General features: G+C 44.7%; 1 protein-coding gene across 2 annotated transcripts in view; it reads left to right on the top strand.

Moving 5' to 3' along the window:
- LOC128441962 (uncharacterized) overlaps positions 1-17118 on the top strand; it is a 50420-nt gene extending 33302 nt beyond the window's left edge. Inside the window, exons 1-8 of one of the 2 annotated variants that reach the window (XM_053424099.1) lie at positions 738-840; positions 2648-2965; positions 3221-3538; positions 11966-12100; positions 12183-12305; positions 13150-13187; positions 13878-14033; positions 16495-17118. In XM_053424099.1, the coding sequence (XP_053280074.1) occupies positions 801-840; positions 2648-2965; positions 3221-3538; positions 11966-12100; positions 12183-12305; positions 13150-13187; positions 13878-14033; positions 16495-16623 (1257 nt within the window). In that variant the 5' untranslated portion in view covers positions 738-800 and the 3' untranslated portion in view covers positions 16624-17118. Of the gene's footprint in view, positions 1-737; positions 841-2647; positions 2966-3220; positions 3539-11965; positions 12101-12182; positions 12306-13149; positions 13188-13877; positions 14034-16494 lie in introns of those variants that run through there. The other variant, XM_053424098.1, reaches the window with a different exon arrangement.

Raw genomic sequence — 17118 nt, 5'->3', positions numbered from 1 at the left:
CCTGACTTTTGAGCAGCTAATATGCCCAATTATGTGTTGATCCTAATTAAAGTTAAATTAATTAGTTTGATAGTTTATTCAATGAGTAACTAACTTGTCCACTTTATCTGAACTTGTGGAAGTTGTACAGTAATAAAGCATATTCACACAGTACCTCTGACATCACACTCAGATGCTGCTCCGAACAGAATAAAGTTGTGATCCAGATTAAACACAGAGAATCTGACAAACTTTTCATTTCACTGCCTCCAACAGATCTTAAACTGAGAAGACATCACCTGACCCTATAACTCCAAAATGCATCTACAGTTCAATCAGATTCTAAACCTCAGCAACTCAAAATGTCCAATGTCCTAGAAACTCTGTGGGATCCTCCAATCAGTGGGATCCTCCTTATAGAAAGAAATCCTCCTGAGACTTTACCTTTAAAACATGTGTCTTAGTCCAACAGCTCATCAGGATCCTTTAAAACTCCTGAACTCTAACATGTGGAGACGTGGGACCATGTTTCAAGGTTCAACAATATATCTGATCACTCATTGGCCATCACAGCTGTTTTCATATTGAAATATGAAGGCACCTCTTGGACACATTTATTTAAGAGTGTTAATCAAACTCACTGGGTGTAAACAAGATGTGTGTCATGGAGGTGAAGGTAAACAGGAAGTGGATGATTGGTGATGGAGCTGATGCTGTGTGTGGTGTCGGGGGGGAGGGACTCTGTTAATTAGAGAAGTGACAAGTTCCTTATTTATCAGTGAAGAAAGAGCAGAATCAGCTTCAACCATCAGAGCCTCGACATGAACGTCTGCTACACTTTGATCTGCTGCTTCTTCCTGTGTGAGTATCTTCATCATTTATCAAACTCACTCAGAGGAAAGTCTCTTCTCTGTCTGATCCAAGAGATTCAGCCCGATCCTTATTTCAGATCTCAAAATGTCTCCCTCCTCTATAATCTGCTTTTGTCTCAAATAATTAAAATAAAAAGATGTAGATTTACAATCCTGTGTCCCCCTCATGTTGAATGGGGTCCTAGAAGGTTGTAGCAGGAAGTAAGGAGTCATAAGGACCTGACTGAGGAGCCGGCCCAATATCCAGACGATTAGGAAAACAACTATTACTAATGACAGGAGGAAGTACCGTTCCCCTAAGGCCACACAGGCCTGGTTGTATTCAGTGTGTTTACAGTGGGTGGAGGCTCTGGTTCTGGAACTCTCTTGCAGTGACTGGTATGAATCCACTTTGTCCTGTCAGTGACCTCTACTGCTGTGTGTTGTTAGCAGGATCTGGTTTGGTCCTGTCCAGCATCTATGTAGTCTTCTCCTCCTAAGATCTTTCACTACCACCCAGTGACCGGGCTTCAGGTCACTGGGTGGTCCGGTGGCCGGGGTAGGGAGTGCGTCTTTAACAACCATCTGTGTATGTGCAGCCACATTTCTTTCACAATACACGCTCAACCGCTGTGAGTCTAAGTTGGAGTTCCTGTAAGTGAGCAGTGAGGGGGGGGGGTTGTAACCTGTAAGAGAATGTGTGAGGCAGGAAGTGGTTGGTGAGCAGCTGCTTTCACTGCTGTACCCGCTCCGGCCTCCTCTTGTGACACCAGGTCATTATTAGAAGTGAGAGCATCACATTTACATACTGAGGCCTGTTTGGGGAGGAGGGGAGCATCAAGCATCTGGGACACTGCAGCATGATGTAAGGAGTTGGTTTGCCTGATGATGTGAGGAATGATCTACTGTCAGTGTAGATGTTCACCATCTCCCTTCAACTTGCTTCACTGAGAGCAGAGAGCTCTGCTGCCTGTGCAGACAGAAGCCGGGAGTGGTCATGTGATCAATGCATCATGAGCTGTTACCACAACACACTGGAGTTGATCCTGTGTCTGAATTGTGAGACGCTGATCCAGAAACAGCTCAGGGTCTGGATTCTTCAGTGGTGATTCCATTTAGTCTGATCTTGAGGAACAAACTTCAGTTCTTGTTTCTACACAGTTGTGTTGTTCACCGTCTCCTTCTGCTGGAAGAACATTACATCTTCTCACAGTGATGTTAGACATTTCCAACAGAACAGATGAGACGTCTTCTGTTCCAACTCAATCAGAGACACAGCAAGTGGGACCAGTAGGGTGAGTGGGGAGTATCCCACTAAACCCCTGGACGCCTTCTCAGCCTCCTCTGCAGCTGCTGCAGCTCTGAGACCCGTAGGAGGCCTTCAGCAACAGGACCAAGGTTTGATGAGATAAAGCCACAGGTCTCTGTTTGCCTCCATGTTCTGGGAGTAGCACTGATGTCATGTATTAATACTAATACATAAATACATAATTCCATTTTGTCCCAATGACTGTGTTCAGTTAGCGCTCCACAGTTATCCACCATATTTACATCTTCTTCAGTCGGTCAGTGTGTTGAGCTCTGACTTCCCACAAATAATCAGTTTCAATAAATTAACTTTCACTTTTACAGTTTAAATGAAATCTTCACTAACACAGAGAAACTACAGTGAGAATAAAAGAGGAAGGAGAAAAGAAAGATGTGAATGAAAACAGGAACATTCAGTCTCTGTGTTTAACATCAGACTCTGTGTAGATGTTCAGTTATTACAACACTAATGATCATAATCTACTGACTGTTCTTGTGTGACTGTTCAGATGACGTCAGCGCAGAGATCCTCACCTACTCAGCTAATGAAGGAGAAACCATCAGAGTCGAATATCCCTTCTATTGGGATTACGGAAGAAGGATGTTCTGTCGGGGACGATGTGAAGCAGGAGATGTTCTCATTGAAACAGAAGAAAATGAAGCGAGGAACGGACGATACAGCATCAAATATGAGAAACCAGGTGACGCTGAAGGAGATCTGACAGTGACCATCACACATCTGAGCAAGTCTGACTCTGGAACGTACCAGTGTGGCCTCCGCAGATTTTCTTCTTCGTATCGGGAGTTTAAGATCATCGTCACTGACGGTGAGTTTCAACTATAATACATAAAACTGTGTCGTCCTTCTTTCTGAAGCAGGGACGTTGAATTACCTGGAGGCCCCGAGGTGAGTCTCTTTCCTGCTTCTTGTCTCGTGCTGCAGCCGTTTGGACAAACTGCAGAGACAGGGGGGGGGGGGGGGGGGACTGATAACTGAATATGGGCTGCAGTACCTGTTTGAAACACTAGCTGTCAGTCCTACGTGTTGATCCTTTAACTTCAGATGTTTGTCTTCTCAACAGCTCAGCTGGACGGAAGCTCTGGAGTAAAACAGCTCTATAAGAGAAGTGGAGGAGACGTCACTGTTCGATGTTTCTTCACTAACCCCAAAGGAAGTAAATACTTCTGCAGAGAAGAATGTGGAGAGACCAAGAACGTTCTCATCAAAACAAGTGGTGACGAAGAGCGAGACGGCAGATACAGCGTCTTGTATTTAACAGGATCTGAAGGAGGAGGATATCTGTTTGTGACCATCACACAGCTCATCAGCTCCGACTCAGGACGCCACAGATGTTCTGTGGGTCGATCACACAGAGACTTTGAAGTCATTGTCACAGATGGTGAGTTTCCACTGGAGCGAACGTCAAAGCTTCCTAAAGTTAAAGCTTCCTAAAGTTAAAACTTCTTAAAGTTAAAACTTCTTAAAGTTAAAGCTTCATAAAGGTAAAGCTTCCTAAAGTTAAAACTTCTTAAAGTTAAAACTTCTTAAAGTTAAAGCTTCCTAAAGGTAAAGCTTCCTAAAGTTAAAACTTCTTAAAGTTAAAGCTTCCTAAAGTTAAAACTTCTTAAAGTTAAAGCTTCCTAAAGTTAAAACTTCTTAAAGTTAAAGCTTCCTAAAGGTAAAGCTTCCTAAAGTTAAAACTTCTTAAAGTTAAAGCTTCCTAAAGTTAAAGCTTCCTAAAGGTAAAGCTTCCTAAAGTTAAAACTTCTTAAAGTTAAAGCTTCCTAAAGTTAAAGCTTCCTTAAGTTAAAGCTTCCTAAAGGTAAAGCTTCCTAAAGTTAAAACTTCTTAAAGTTAAAGCTTCCTAAAGGTAAAGCTTCCTAAAGTTAAAACTTCTTAAAGTTAAAGCTTCCTAAAGTTAAAGCTTCCTAAAGGTAAAGCTTCCTAAAGTTAAAACTTCTTAAAGTTAAAGCTTCCTAAAGTTAAAGCTTCCTTAAGTTAAAGCTTCCTAAAGGTAAAGCTTCCTAAAGTTAAAGCTTCCTAAAGTTAAAGCTTTCTAAAGTTAAACCTCTTAAGGCCAATGTATGCTTCTCCGTTTTGACGGACACGGACAGATAGGACCGCCCTCTCCAACGTGGAACGCCCTCTCCGTGCCTCTCCCGGCTCCTCGGAGAGCTTTTCGTGCAGCTCTCATTTTTCTAACAACACGTCGAAATGGCGGACAGCCCACGGATAGCACTTGGCTGTGATTGGTCCGCTAAAAACATAATTTCCGCCGGGCGTCATTTCCGGACCTCTAACTTCCTGTTTCTCTCCCTAAATCACAATAAACCTAAATCACAACTACGACTCTATGATTAATGTGACAAGTGTGTTAAGCCAGCGGCGTTGTCCGGCTGACGGTGGCTGGTTAGAGCACTTCATGTGTGTACGGTCACAGACGGTTATAACGAACTTTGATAACGGGGGTAGCGGGCTAGCCACCATGCTAACTGCGGTGGGAACAGCGCAAAAACCCGCTGACTTTAATCCCACAGCTCATGACACTGTTTCTCAAACACCGTCAGGTTAGAAGCAAACACTTGGTAGTAGTTAGTATCGGGTGTCCCTGCTGACTGTGTGTGGAAGTTGGGGGGAGCTAGCTGCCTCCGTGTAGCTTCAAGCTGTTGCAGCTGTTGAATTAGCAACGCAGTTTGGAAACAAGACCGGGGAACCGCTGCGTTAAGACACGATAACAAAAGCATTTTGACCCGCTGGGTGTCACTTTATTCAGCAAAAACTGTCGCGTCATCAACATCCTTTTTCTGTTGCCATCGTTCACTGTGTGTGAGGAGCCGGGAGGACGTAAATAAACCAGCGTGGACTTCTTCTATATACCTCATGAGGTAGGCTTGTCTAAGCTCGACTTCCGTTTCGCCATCTACTGTTCTGGCGGTGAATTGTTTTCACAACAAAAAGGCTCGTAGAACTATAAATCAAAAAGGGTCCGTCCGATCCGTCCGTCCGTCAGTCCGCAACGGACTCGGAGAAGCATACTGAGGCCTTAACACTCTAACACAGGGGTGTCCAAACTACGGCCCGCGGGCCATCTGCGGCCCGCCATCCATTTTAAATTGGCCCGCCACAAAAAAAATTAAATTTAAAAAAAAGAAATTTAAAAAATTAAAAAATTACAGTTTTTTACGATTACATGTATTGCAAAACAATACACACAGTGATCTGCAAAACACTAAACACACTTGTATACATTAAACACAGAAGGATATCAAGATGTCACTTCCTTGCAATTCCTAAGCACAGCCTGTCTGACCACCCTATGAGCCAATTGGTTAAACACAACATGTTTAACCATTTGGCGTTTAAACACAGCATTACTTAATGGTAGACACAACTATCAGGTTTAAGCACTATAGCAATGCAGCAGCTGAGTTCACCTGTTTTCAACCAAAATGGAGCTTGTGCTCAAAAAAGAAGAAGAGTGAGAGTGAGAGGGAGAATCCACGGAGGTGAAGAAGGCTCTGGCTGCAGCATTAGTAATGATGTGTGTGATGTTGCATACTGCACACATAACTTTCATAATGTAAATGTACTGTATTCCAGACCTATGCTGAACTACACAATCTTGTCTTTCACTGTATTTCTGAGTTTTACAGATGGATGAGGAAATCACATGAATTCATATAAATAGATGAGGCAGGGTTCATAGGACAAAATCAAAAAGGAGAGGCAGAATTATCATTGGCCACGGGGCTATAATCCATGTCCCAGGAAAACGTGGGGGTAACATCACCCTTTGCGCTGCCACTACACAGAATGGGGTCCTCCTCCATCACTCCAACATGGGCCCTTACAACACACCTCACATTCTCAAATGTTTGGACCGATTACACAACATCGTCACAGCAGTGAACCACAGGCACCAGATACAATCTATTGTCATCTGGGACAATGGGTCATTCCACCGCTCTGCTCTGGTCCAGAACTGGTTTCAACACCATCCACAGTTTACAGAACCATACCTTCCACCATACTCTCCGTCTCTAAACCCAGTCAAAGAGTTTTTCTCAGCATGGTGGTGGAGGGTTTACGATCTCCAGCCCCAGGCTGTAATAGTTTGTTATAACCACTGGAGACCGGAATGAAGGTAATGAGATGACTTCTTTATTGCGTGCCTCAGCTCCAGAATACAGCAGCATCAAGTGCGTTCCCAGACGCCTCACATTGAACACCTTGTGTAACCCTCCGCCACTGTTGAGAACCCTGAACAGTGTTAGTGCGCGGCACTATATCCTACATCCTCCTTTCTTAACATGGAGATAAACTTCATCATTTTAACTGCTTAACAACCTCAAATGAAATTAAACTGATGCACTAATGAACTCATATCAACACAAAGTTTGTTGTTCTTCTAATAGGATTACATCAACAAAACTGACTAAATAACATCTATCTGTTTATCTCTCTGTAAGAAGAACACAATAATTAACTAAGAATATCATAAGAGAACATTTCAGATATTCAAGCATTTCACTTTTCAAGTAGACCTCATTACTTACCGTAAACAGTTTACCATTTCCACACTGAACATTTCACAACTTAAATCATTTTACATTCCCTTGTTTTTTTTTTTTTTTATACAGACTAGACTGTAAGCTTGCGTTTACGCCATTTTACCACAGTCCTTAATGTTGATTCATTTGAAAGTCCTCGAACCTCTTGGGGGGTCTGATGACTCGGCCACTCCTGGTTTGAGTCAGGCCTGGTGTGGATGAGGAATTACAGTCCATAGTCTCTGCTGTGCTTGTAGATGGCGAACCTGGCAAATCCTCATCCTCGCAGTCCGAACCTGAGCCTGAATTCACCTGGGTGCAGGCGGGTGTCTTCCTCAGATGACGCCTGTTGCGCCTGTAGCGTTGCCCAGATGATGTCTGTATGTTGTAGGAACGAGGTTCAGCTCGCCCTGCTGTAACTACAGCTGGACGCCAACCCTGTGCAGTCTCCATGTGCACAGTGTTGCCAGGGCTCAGTTCAGGAAGCTGCTTCGTGCCTCTGTTGTAGTAGTGTTGCTGTCTTCTCTGTAGGCATTGGAGCGCAGAGTGTGCATCCTGGGGCACTGCGGGCTGGAGAATGGCGCTGGAGCTTGGCAGAGTGCTCCTCAGTATCCTGCCCATGAGCATTTGAGCAGGAGAGTAGATCATACCCGTAACAGGTGTGTTCCGCAGGGTGAGAAGTGCAAGATGATGGTCTGTCCCAGTTTGCTGTGCCTTTTTGATCACCTGCTTCACAGTTTTCACATTTCTCTCCGCTAGGCCGTTAGACTGTGCGTAGCCAGGGCTAGAATGAGTGAGTGTTATGCCCCATGATGTTGCAAAGTTGTGCATCTCCTGACTTGCAAATGGAACATGGTCACATACTATCTCTTTTGGAATTCCCAGTCTGGAAAACACTGACTTCATTTTCATGATGACGTTATGGGCGGTCTTGTCCCTAATGTTCAATACTTCTGGGTATTTTGAGAAGTAGTCCACTATCAAGAGGTAGGACTGACCTTGTATTTCGAAGATGTCTGCTCCCAGCTTGTGCCACGGGAGCTCAGGAATGTCATGTGAAATCATCGGCTCTCTCTGGTTTCTGGGCTGGAGCTGTTGACATGTACTGCAGGCCTCGACCATTTGTTCTATGTCTCTCGCTATTCGTGGCCAGTAAAAATGTCTTTTTGCCAGTGCTTTTGTTCTCTGCACTCCTTGATGCGCCATGTGTAGCTTTTGCAGCATCTCTTGTCTCAGCACATTCGGGATGATAATTCTGTCACCGGCAAACATTATGCCGTCTCTCACAGACACAGTGTGTCTGATGGGCCAGTATTGTGCCATTCGCATGTCCACCTGTTTCTTGTGGTGTGGCCAGCCTTTTCTGTGTGTGCTTTGAAGAAGTTGCAGTGCGTCGTCTTTCTGTGTCTCACCTTTCAGATTTTCTAGGTACTCTGTGCTGAGAGCGTCCGTGGGCTCCAAGGTGTAGATCACTCTCTCATCAGCCATGTCGTCTTCTGATGTATCTTGTTCCTGTATGACTGCTCGGGACAGAGTGTCTGCAATTAGCATCTCTTTACCTGGCTTGTAGATGACATTCAGGTCATATCGCTGTAGCTGCAGTAGCATTCTTTGCAGTCTGGATGGTGCTGCACCCAAGGGCTTTCTCAGGATGTTCTCCAGTGGCTTATGGTCTGACTGGACAATAACTCTCACGCCATAGGCGTATTGATGAAACTTTTTGACAGCGAACACGATGGCCAAGAGCTCTTTTTCTATCTGAGCATAATTCTGCTCCGATCCAGTAAGTGCTCTTGATGCGTAGGCTACTGGGTGTCCATCTTGAAGCAAACACGCTCCCAGCCCATCCTTGGATGCATCAGCCTGTATAACAAGCTGTTTCCTTGGATCAAAAAACTTGAGCACCGGTGCATTTGTAAGGGCCTCTTTGAGTCTCTTGATAGCCTCATCATGTTCGTGTTGCCACAGCCACACCATGTCTTTGCGCAGCAGCTGTCTCAAAGGTGCTGTGAGGGTGGCCTCACCTGGGATATATTGAGCGAGATATTTTATCATGCCCAACATTCGCTGTAGGCCTGGTTTGTCCTCAGGTGACGGCATCGCTGTGATGGCTCTTATTTTCGTGTCGTCCGCCTTCACTCCTTCTGCAGTGACCACATGCCCCATGTACTTGACACTGTTCACTTTGAATTGTATCTTTTCTTTGTTGAATTTTACATTTGCTTCTTTTGCTCGCGTTATAACCTTTTGTAGTATATCATCATGTTCCACTTCTGTGGATGCTGCGATGATCATATCATCTGCTATGACATGGACTCCCTTAATGTCACAGAACGTTTCACAGTTGCGCTGTTGGAAAACTTCACTTGCTGATTTGATTCCAAAAGGCATGCGTTTGAATCTGTATCTCCCCCACGGGGTGTTGAAAGTGCACAGCCGCGATGAGGCCTCGTCCAGCTTCACCTGCCAGTAACCATCTTTCTCATCAAGCACAGAAAATATTTTCTTCCCAGCCAGTTTGCTCAGCACATCATCAGTCGTGGGAATGGAGTAATGCTGTCTCAGGATCGCTTTATTTAAGTCACTGGGATCCAGACAGAGCCGTAGCTTGCTCTTGTCTTTCTTTTCAGTGACTACTAGGCTGTTTACCCATGATGTGGGCTCAGTCACTTTTGCAATAACATCAGCTTGCAGCAGGCTATCAAGTGTGACTTTCAGTCTGTCCATAATTGCGAGTGGTATTTTCCTACATCCATGTATGACTGGTGCAACATTGGGGTCTATGTGAATGTGATATTCTCCTTCAAACTCACCGAGTCCATTGAAGACTGATGGATGCTGGGCTATCAGTTCTTCCTTTGTCGCTGGATGTTTCACTGCCAATGTGTCGATGTCCACTCTTTTGATCAGGCTGAGCTCTTCACAAGCCTCCCTGCCGAGGATGGGTACGGTGGAGTGCCTTGACACGTAAAATGTGAGGTCTGCCTGGGCCTTTGACGTCGAACATGTGAGCGTGAGCGTCCCTTCAGGCTCCATCCTCGTCCCTCCATACGCTATCAGCACTGTTTTCGTTGGTTTCAGAGAAAACTTTCCACTCTTCTCCCGTCTGGTCTCCCTCGCCATGGAGTTGAATACCTTAAGTGGTAGGACATTTGCCTCTGCTCCTGTATCCAGTTTAAACTGGACAGGCATGTTGTTAACTGTTATGCTTGAAAACCAGGACTTGTCTCTTCTGGATTGTAGTTGGTCAAGTCCCACTGTGCCAATAAACAGTCCGTCTAATTCTGTGTCTATTTCGTGCACTGTTTTCCGTGTCTGTGTCTGACCTGTCCTGCACATTCTTGCATAATGGTTCTGCTTTCCACATTTGTTGCATGTTGCTCAATATGCAGGACATTGGCGTGGTTGGTGTGACTTCCCACAATTTCGGCATATTGTGCTCGGTCCTTTGCTTTGCATGTATGTTGCTGAAGGTTTCACTTTATTCAGTGTTTGCTTGTCCCATGTTTTACGTTCGTGTAGCACGTGCACCGCTGTCTCATTTCTGGATGCGCCCATAGCCTGTATCTGAGCCTTCGCGGTCTCTGCAGCGCGACACGTGTCTATCGCTCTCTCCAACGTGAGATTAGGCTCTCTCAAAAGTCTCTCCTTTAAGCGCTGATCGCTCAGGCTGAACACAATCTTGTCTCTGATCATGTCATTCTCCGAGGCGCCAAATTCACAGTCTTTACTTTTCTTCTTCAGTTCAGTTACATGCTTTTCAATTGTTATGTCCTCAGCTATAGGATGCGCCCAAAACTGGTATCGTTCAAACACTGTATTTTTCTTCGGTAAACAGTATGCTTTGAAGGCTGCCAGAATTCCACTCACTGTTTCATTATCCTCGTCGTCAAGATTCTTTTCAAGCGTGTTGTAGTCTTCCAGTGCCTCTTCACCCAGTGCATGCAGTAGAATTGCTACCTGGATCTTCTTGTCCTTTCCTTCTGCACCACTCGCGGTCATATATATTTGGAAGCGCTGTTCCCATCGTCTCCAATTTTCTTCCAAGTTGCCGGTTAACACCAACGGCGACGGTAGCTTAAACTGTTCCATTTTCAGTTAGCTGTTAGCTTTTCTCTCATCGCTAGTCTCCGTCCCGATACACGTTAGCTGTGGCTTCCTCTTCAGAAAAAAAAACCCCCGGTGTATATTCCTCAGGCAAAATGACGAATTGGACCACTTCTGACACCATGTAATAGTTTGTTATAACCACTGGAGACCGGAATGAAGGTAATGAGATGACTTCTTTATTGCGTGCCTCAGCTCCAGAATACAGCAGCATCAAGTGCGTTCCCAGACGCCTCACATTGAACACCTTGTGTAACCCTCCGCCACTGTTGAGAACCCTGAACAGTGTTAGTGCGCGGCACTATATCCTACACAGGCTCAGGTTCTCCTCATTGAAACTCTACTGGATACAGAATGTTCTGTTGTCTGATATTTGTGGAGCTTACAGTGTTGTGCACACTCCTGTAGTAGCATGACAACTGGGACATGTTGTGTTGTGATTCTCCATGTTGACATGTTGACTGATTTGGGGGTATGGAGAGAAATAAATTCAATTTTCATGAGTCTGCAGCATTGGTCTTATGTAGTGTTTGGTGAATTTATTGTATATTTGCACTTTCTCAGAGTAAAGAGCTGATCAAAACAGTTGATGCAAGATAATTTACTTTTACATGCAAAAAGAACATTTTTGTGAAAAAACATTCTAACCACAGCATCAGCACCAACTTGTCCTTCATGGCAAGCCCCTCCCCCCCCCCCCCCCCCCAAGCTACGCGATTGAGGCGCACTGTCAACAGTCCGCTCCAGGGCAGGGGGCGTGGCGGCGTGAGTGGCCCAGACCTTCACATTTTTTTCTGTATGTGGCCCTCAGGATAAAAAGTTTGGACACCCCTGCTCTAACACATCGTTCTGTTGGTTTTCGTCCATCTGTTAGAACGATGACAGATTTCCAGTAAACCTGGTGGAAGGATGTTGTGTGTGGGAAGATTAAGATTTACATTTAATTTAATAAAATTCTTAGTCAGATCCATGATATTTGCTTTATCTTTCTTTAATATTGTGAAATAGGACGTTTTTATGTTTATTGATTTTTCAGATAATAATTCACTGATTTGGATCCACATCTGTTAGAAACGTTTTCCAGTTTGGGAATAAGTGACTTGTAGTTTCTCTGACGATCATCTTTCGTCTGTCGTCAGGATTTCTGTGAATCTGTATTTTTCCCTCAGACTCCACAACAACATCTCCCAGTTCCAGCTCCAGTTTCACACGTTCATCAGCTTCACCTGAAACCATCAACCAGTCTGAGGACCAGACACCTGAGACCACCAACCAGTCTGAGGACCAGACACCTGAGACCACAGGTCAACACATGTACCTGCGTCCTCTCAGTGCCTGTTGAAGCTGAAACACAGATTTTAATATGTGTCCTGTATTAATGCTCAGGAGCTGATACGTTCTCCACCAAGAACTTGATTCTGACTGTGGGACTGACGCTGGTCGTACTGGTCGTCCTGTTATCAGGGGCCGCACTGATATTCTGCAGAAACAGGACTAACAGACCCAGAGGTGAGGCCACAGGAAATACACACACACACACACACACACACAAGTACACACATGCTGATCACACACACAACAACTGGATCTTAAGTTTTCAGTGAATTTGAAAATCATCGAGATCAAAACCCAGAATCTGATTCAGCAGCAAACACGAAACACAAGTTCCAACGTTTACGTGCAGAAATAAGGAGAAGAAGAAAAAATTACCAGGACAGATACTACAACAAATACTAGAACTCATACTAGGACAAATAGTGTAACAAATATTAGAATATACATACATAGATAGATATAATAACTTACTAAGAATCAAAACACAGAGGAAAACGTTCGTTCAGGTCAGACACAAGGAGATACTAGAACAAATACTAGGACAGATACTAAGACAAATACTAGAAGATACAAAAATAGACAGACAGCTGGTGAAGTGGTCGAATGCAGGATGTTTGGAAACAGGTGACTCAACATTAACAGGAAGTAGAAACAGAAACAAGACAGGAAATGAGGTCAAGAATGTTCCACAGTCTCAATGTGAGATGTGACAACTGGATTAAGTGAATATTATTGAATCTGATTCTTTCTGACTTAATGAGGGGAAACTCCGGCTCTAAGCTTTGGAACTTTTCTTCTCTAACATCACTCCATCCTTTAATTTATATTTTAATAATCAGAAATAAGCCACATCAGCTATTATCAGTCCCCATTTGTAACCAAGTGGTGGATAACCAGATCGAAGGGAAAGGAAACAGAAGGTTTTGATTGGACTCAAAGAACCTGTGTTGTCACCTTCTGCTGCTGAAGCTCCAGATGTGAACTCAGGACCCAGTTTGATTTCCTCTTGTGTTTTCAGAACCTCCGGTGGAGACGGATCCTGCTTCTGTCCCTGAGGTGAGTTTCAGTCGATAGTAACACAAACGTCCCTGAGGTGAGTTTCAGTCGTTAGTAACACAAACGTCCCTGAGGTGAGTTTCAGTCGATAGTAACACAAACGTCCCTGAGGTGAGTTTCAGTCGTTAGTAACACAAACGTCCCTGAGGTGAGTTTCAGTCGTTAGTAACACAAACGTCCCTGAGGTGAGTTTCAGTCGTTAGTAACACAAACGTCCCTGAGGTGAGTTTCAGTCGTTAGTAACACAAACGTCCCTGAGGTGAGTTTCAGTCGTTAGTAACACAAACGTCCCTGAGGTGAGTTTCAGTCGTTAGTAACACAAACGTCCCTGAGGAGACAAAACTTTGTCGACCAACATCCAGAAAAGATTCGAACAGAAGAGAAAGTTAATATAACTTTAAAAAACGGAATCAGTTTATGGAACAAACCTTAAAAGATCTATTAAAGTCAGAATGTTGAGGAAATACAATGATTGAGTTCGGTTCAGTTCTGTTGTGTCAGGTAAATCATTTAGTGTGCTTCTTTAACTTAGGAGCTGATGATGATGTGAGATGTGTTGACCTGCAGCTATTCAGATTTTATTGAATTAATTGCCTCGTCTTGTGAAAGAGGAGCAGATTATAACATGTTGATATTTAAATGGTTTAGTTTTGTTGATTAATGAAACTCAAATCTCTTGGTCTCCTGCAGCCCGACCCCGTGTACGAGGACATCAGAGACGAGGGCCGACCTCCTGCTGCTGTGGAAATCTCTCCAGATTATTCTTACATCAAGTACAACACAACACAACTAGTCACAGCCGGTGATGACGACAACTTTGTCACTGCTGCTACTTCTCAGCACAATGTAAGGAAAAGCCTTACAACATTAAAATCTCAACCATGTCACTTAAAGGCTGAATTATAGTCCTGCGACTGCAGAAGGCCACGCAGCTGCATCGACGGACTCGTTTTGGTTTATGCTTCACTAACGTGTTGCGCGTGTTGCAACGCAATTCACCGCCAGAACACTAGGCGGAGTAACGTTTTCTGTCGAAAACAAAACACACAAAGAAGAGATACTCCGGCTCCTCATAGCCTATTTCTGGCGGACAAATCGGCCAGTCAGTGGCGGGTTGTACAAGTGGTCATACTTTCTTCTGCCAAGTGCTCTTCTATTTGTTCCATAATCGTTCTTCTAAATCTTCCGTGATTTCCACGTATTGTGGGGCATGAAACCGGAAAGTAGACTCCGGAAGGGATGTAGTAAGCAGACCAATCACAGCCTTGCGGGCTGCGTGAGGCTCGCGTCGCTTTGTCGTGTAGTTAGAAAAATTGGCGGACGCACGCAAGCCGCAAGAGGGCTCGTACAACCCGACTATAAATCGGTCTTAAGCCTTGTGTTGTCCCCCTCACATGCCCACCACATATTGTCACGCACACGTAGGGCTATAGACACCTGAGCAGCCCTTGCAGATGTATTTGTTACACCTGCGACACACGGTGTGAGTTTTACACTCCATTTTCCTGGAGCATATCTGACATCTCTCCCTCTTGCTCGCTCCGAGCGGGGCTTCTGAGGCGGCGACTAGGGCCGGCGCTCGGGTCGAGTCTCGTCGCCATCGTGGTCCAGAGCTCTCCGCTTGCCCAGAACCCAGTCTGGGTTGATCTGTCTCCATATCACAAAGCGTTGTAGGAAGAGACGTTGAGTATGTTGACCAGGGGCCATTCCGCAGTCATCCTCCTGCAGCTGTAGGTTCCGGTCACCTTGTCCAGGTGGTCCACGCCTCCTTTGTTGAGGTTGTAGTCCCGTCCTCGAGGTCGCTGACGTCGGCCTCCATGTGTCCACATGCTCAGAAGCACCATGTTCCTGTTTCTCTTTGGGATGTAAGACACCAGGAGGCGTGAATGTGAACCTGGATGAGATCACCTCTCTCCCTTTGACGGTCAGGAGTTTTGGCTTGTTCTTCCGAACCATGCCGACCACGGTGATCTTCCTCTCCAGCAGCTGCCGCGCGAGTTCGTAGAAGGTGAAGTAATTGTCGAACATGACGTTGCGACTGTGCAGTCCCTCCGTTACATCAAGCACTAACCCTGGTTCCGTTCCGTCCGCTGAACACTTGCATCTTCCAAGCGTAGCTAGATTTTGCATCGCAGGTCACCCACAACTTGATCCTGTATTTCTCCAGCTTGCTGGGCATGTTCTGACGGAAAGGACAACGGCCTAGGGAGAAGAAGAGGAGGAGAAGAGATGAGAGGAGAGGAGATGAGGACGAGGACTAGCAGCCGCTATCTAGCTATAGCTACATAACATAATAACATGACATAATAATAATATATTTTTTTAAAAGGAAAAAAAGACTAACCTCTGACCAGTTGCTTGGCCAGGGTTAGGGTCAGGGTTCTTGTCCCCGTCGTTGCCTTTGTCTTTATCTTGTCTCTTCGTCTTCGTCTTCGTCTTCGTCTTCGTCTTCTTCTTCGTCTTCCTCGTCGTCTTCGTCTTCGTCTTCTTCTTCGTCTTCCTCGTCGTCTTCGTCTTCTTCTTCGTCTTCCTCGTCGTCTTCGTCTTCGTCTTCGTCTTCGTCTTCGTCTTCCTCTTCGTCTTCGTCTTCGTCTTCGTCTTCTTCTTCGTCTTCCTCGTCGTCTTCGTCTTCTTCTTCGTCTTCCTCTTCCTCGTCGTCTTCGTCTTTGTCTTCTTCTTCGTCTTCCTCTTCGTCTTCGTCTTCGTCTTCGTCTTCTTCTTCGTCTTCCTCGTCGTCTTCGTCTTCGTCTTCTTCTTCGTCTTCCTCGTCGTCTTCGTCTTCTTCTTCGTCTTCCTCGTCGTCTTCGTCTTCGTCTTCGTCTTCGTCTTCCTCTTCCTCTTCCTCTTCGTCTTCGTCTTCGTTTTCGTCTTCCTCGTCGTCTTCCTCTTCGTCTTCCTCTTCGTCTTCGTCTTCGTCTCGGTCTTGCTGTTTCGCGTCCTCTTCGGGTTCAGAGGATTGTTGAATAGAAGTTTCTGAGCCTACGTCAGTAAACATTCAGGAGTTTCTGTCTCAGTCTCTAGTTTCAAGTCTTCTTCAAACAGATGATGTTCATTTAGTCAATTATGATCAATTATAGTCAAACAGAACATAAAGCACCGGATGTGTTGGGGGGGGTGGATACCACAGTGTGATTGACAGCTAGCACTGTCCAGCCAGGCTCCACCCCCTGCTCTTCCAAATATGGTTACTTCTGGTTTAAAAAACCAAGATGGACGTCCCATCGGGTTAATAGTTGTTTTTTAAGTGTAATAACACATTAGTAAAGTAAAGTCACACAAATACTCTTTGTCTGTTTTCTTTTTCTAGGCCGACAACAGCTCAGCGTCACTCACCTACGCTCAGGTGAATATTTCAAACAGGGCCCGAGGCTCTTCCAACAGCGCCCCCCCTGGTGAGGAGGAGGTCGTCTACTCTGTCCTTCAGAAGAAGATCTGACTCTGTTCACTTCAGCTTCTCCTCTCTCATTGGTCGACAGGATGATGCTGAGGATAATCTGAAGCACCTGAAGACAAAAGTCTGTTTGTGTGAACGGGACTTTTTTCTTATTTTAGCTTAATATTATTTAAGTGTTTATCTAGTCTCCTCCCACAACACGTGTAGCTTGATGGACTGAAGGTCTGATTGTGAGTGTGGATTATTGTTTTTTCTCTGAAACTAGAAATAGAAAATCACCAGAACCGTCTGCATGGGTACATGAAATAAAATAAAACATTTATTAAAAGAGAGATATTACTTTAGATTGTATATAATATAACATGACTTAAGTCGTTTTCGAAACGATTCGTAGTAAGTGCCAGGTTATTGAAATGTGGTAATGGTACCAGTAGGTGGCAGTGTGTAGCAGAGGCTGTGAAGTGATAAATACTTTAGTTACTCATGTGGATGTAAAGTTTTCAGATCAATAAAGGTTCTGAAGTGTTTTCACCTGAA

This window comes from Pleuronectes platessa, chromosome 6 (genome assembly GCF_947347685.1).
Source record: "Pleuronectes platessa chromosome 6, fPlePla1.1, whole genome shotgun sequence".
NCBI lineage: Eukaryota > Metazoa > Chordata > Actinopteri > Pleuronectiformes > Pleuronectidae > Pleuronectes > Pleuronectes platessa.
This window is presented reverse-complemented; position numbering and strand designations above follow the sequence as displayed.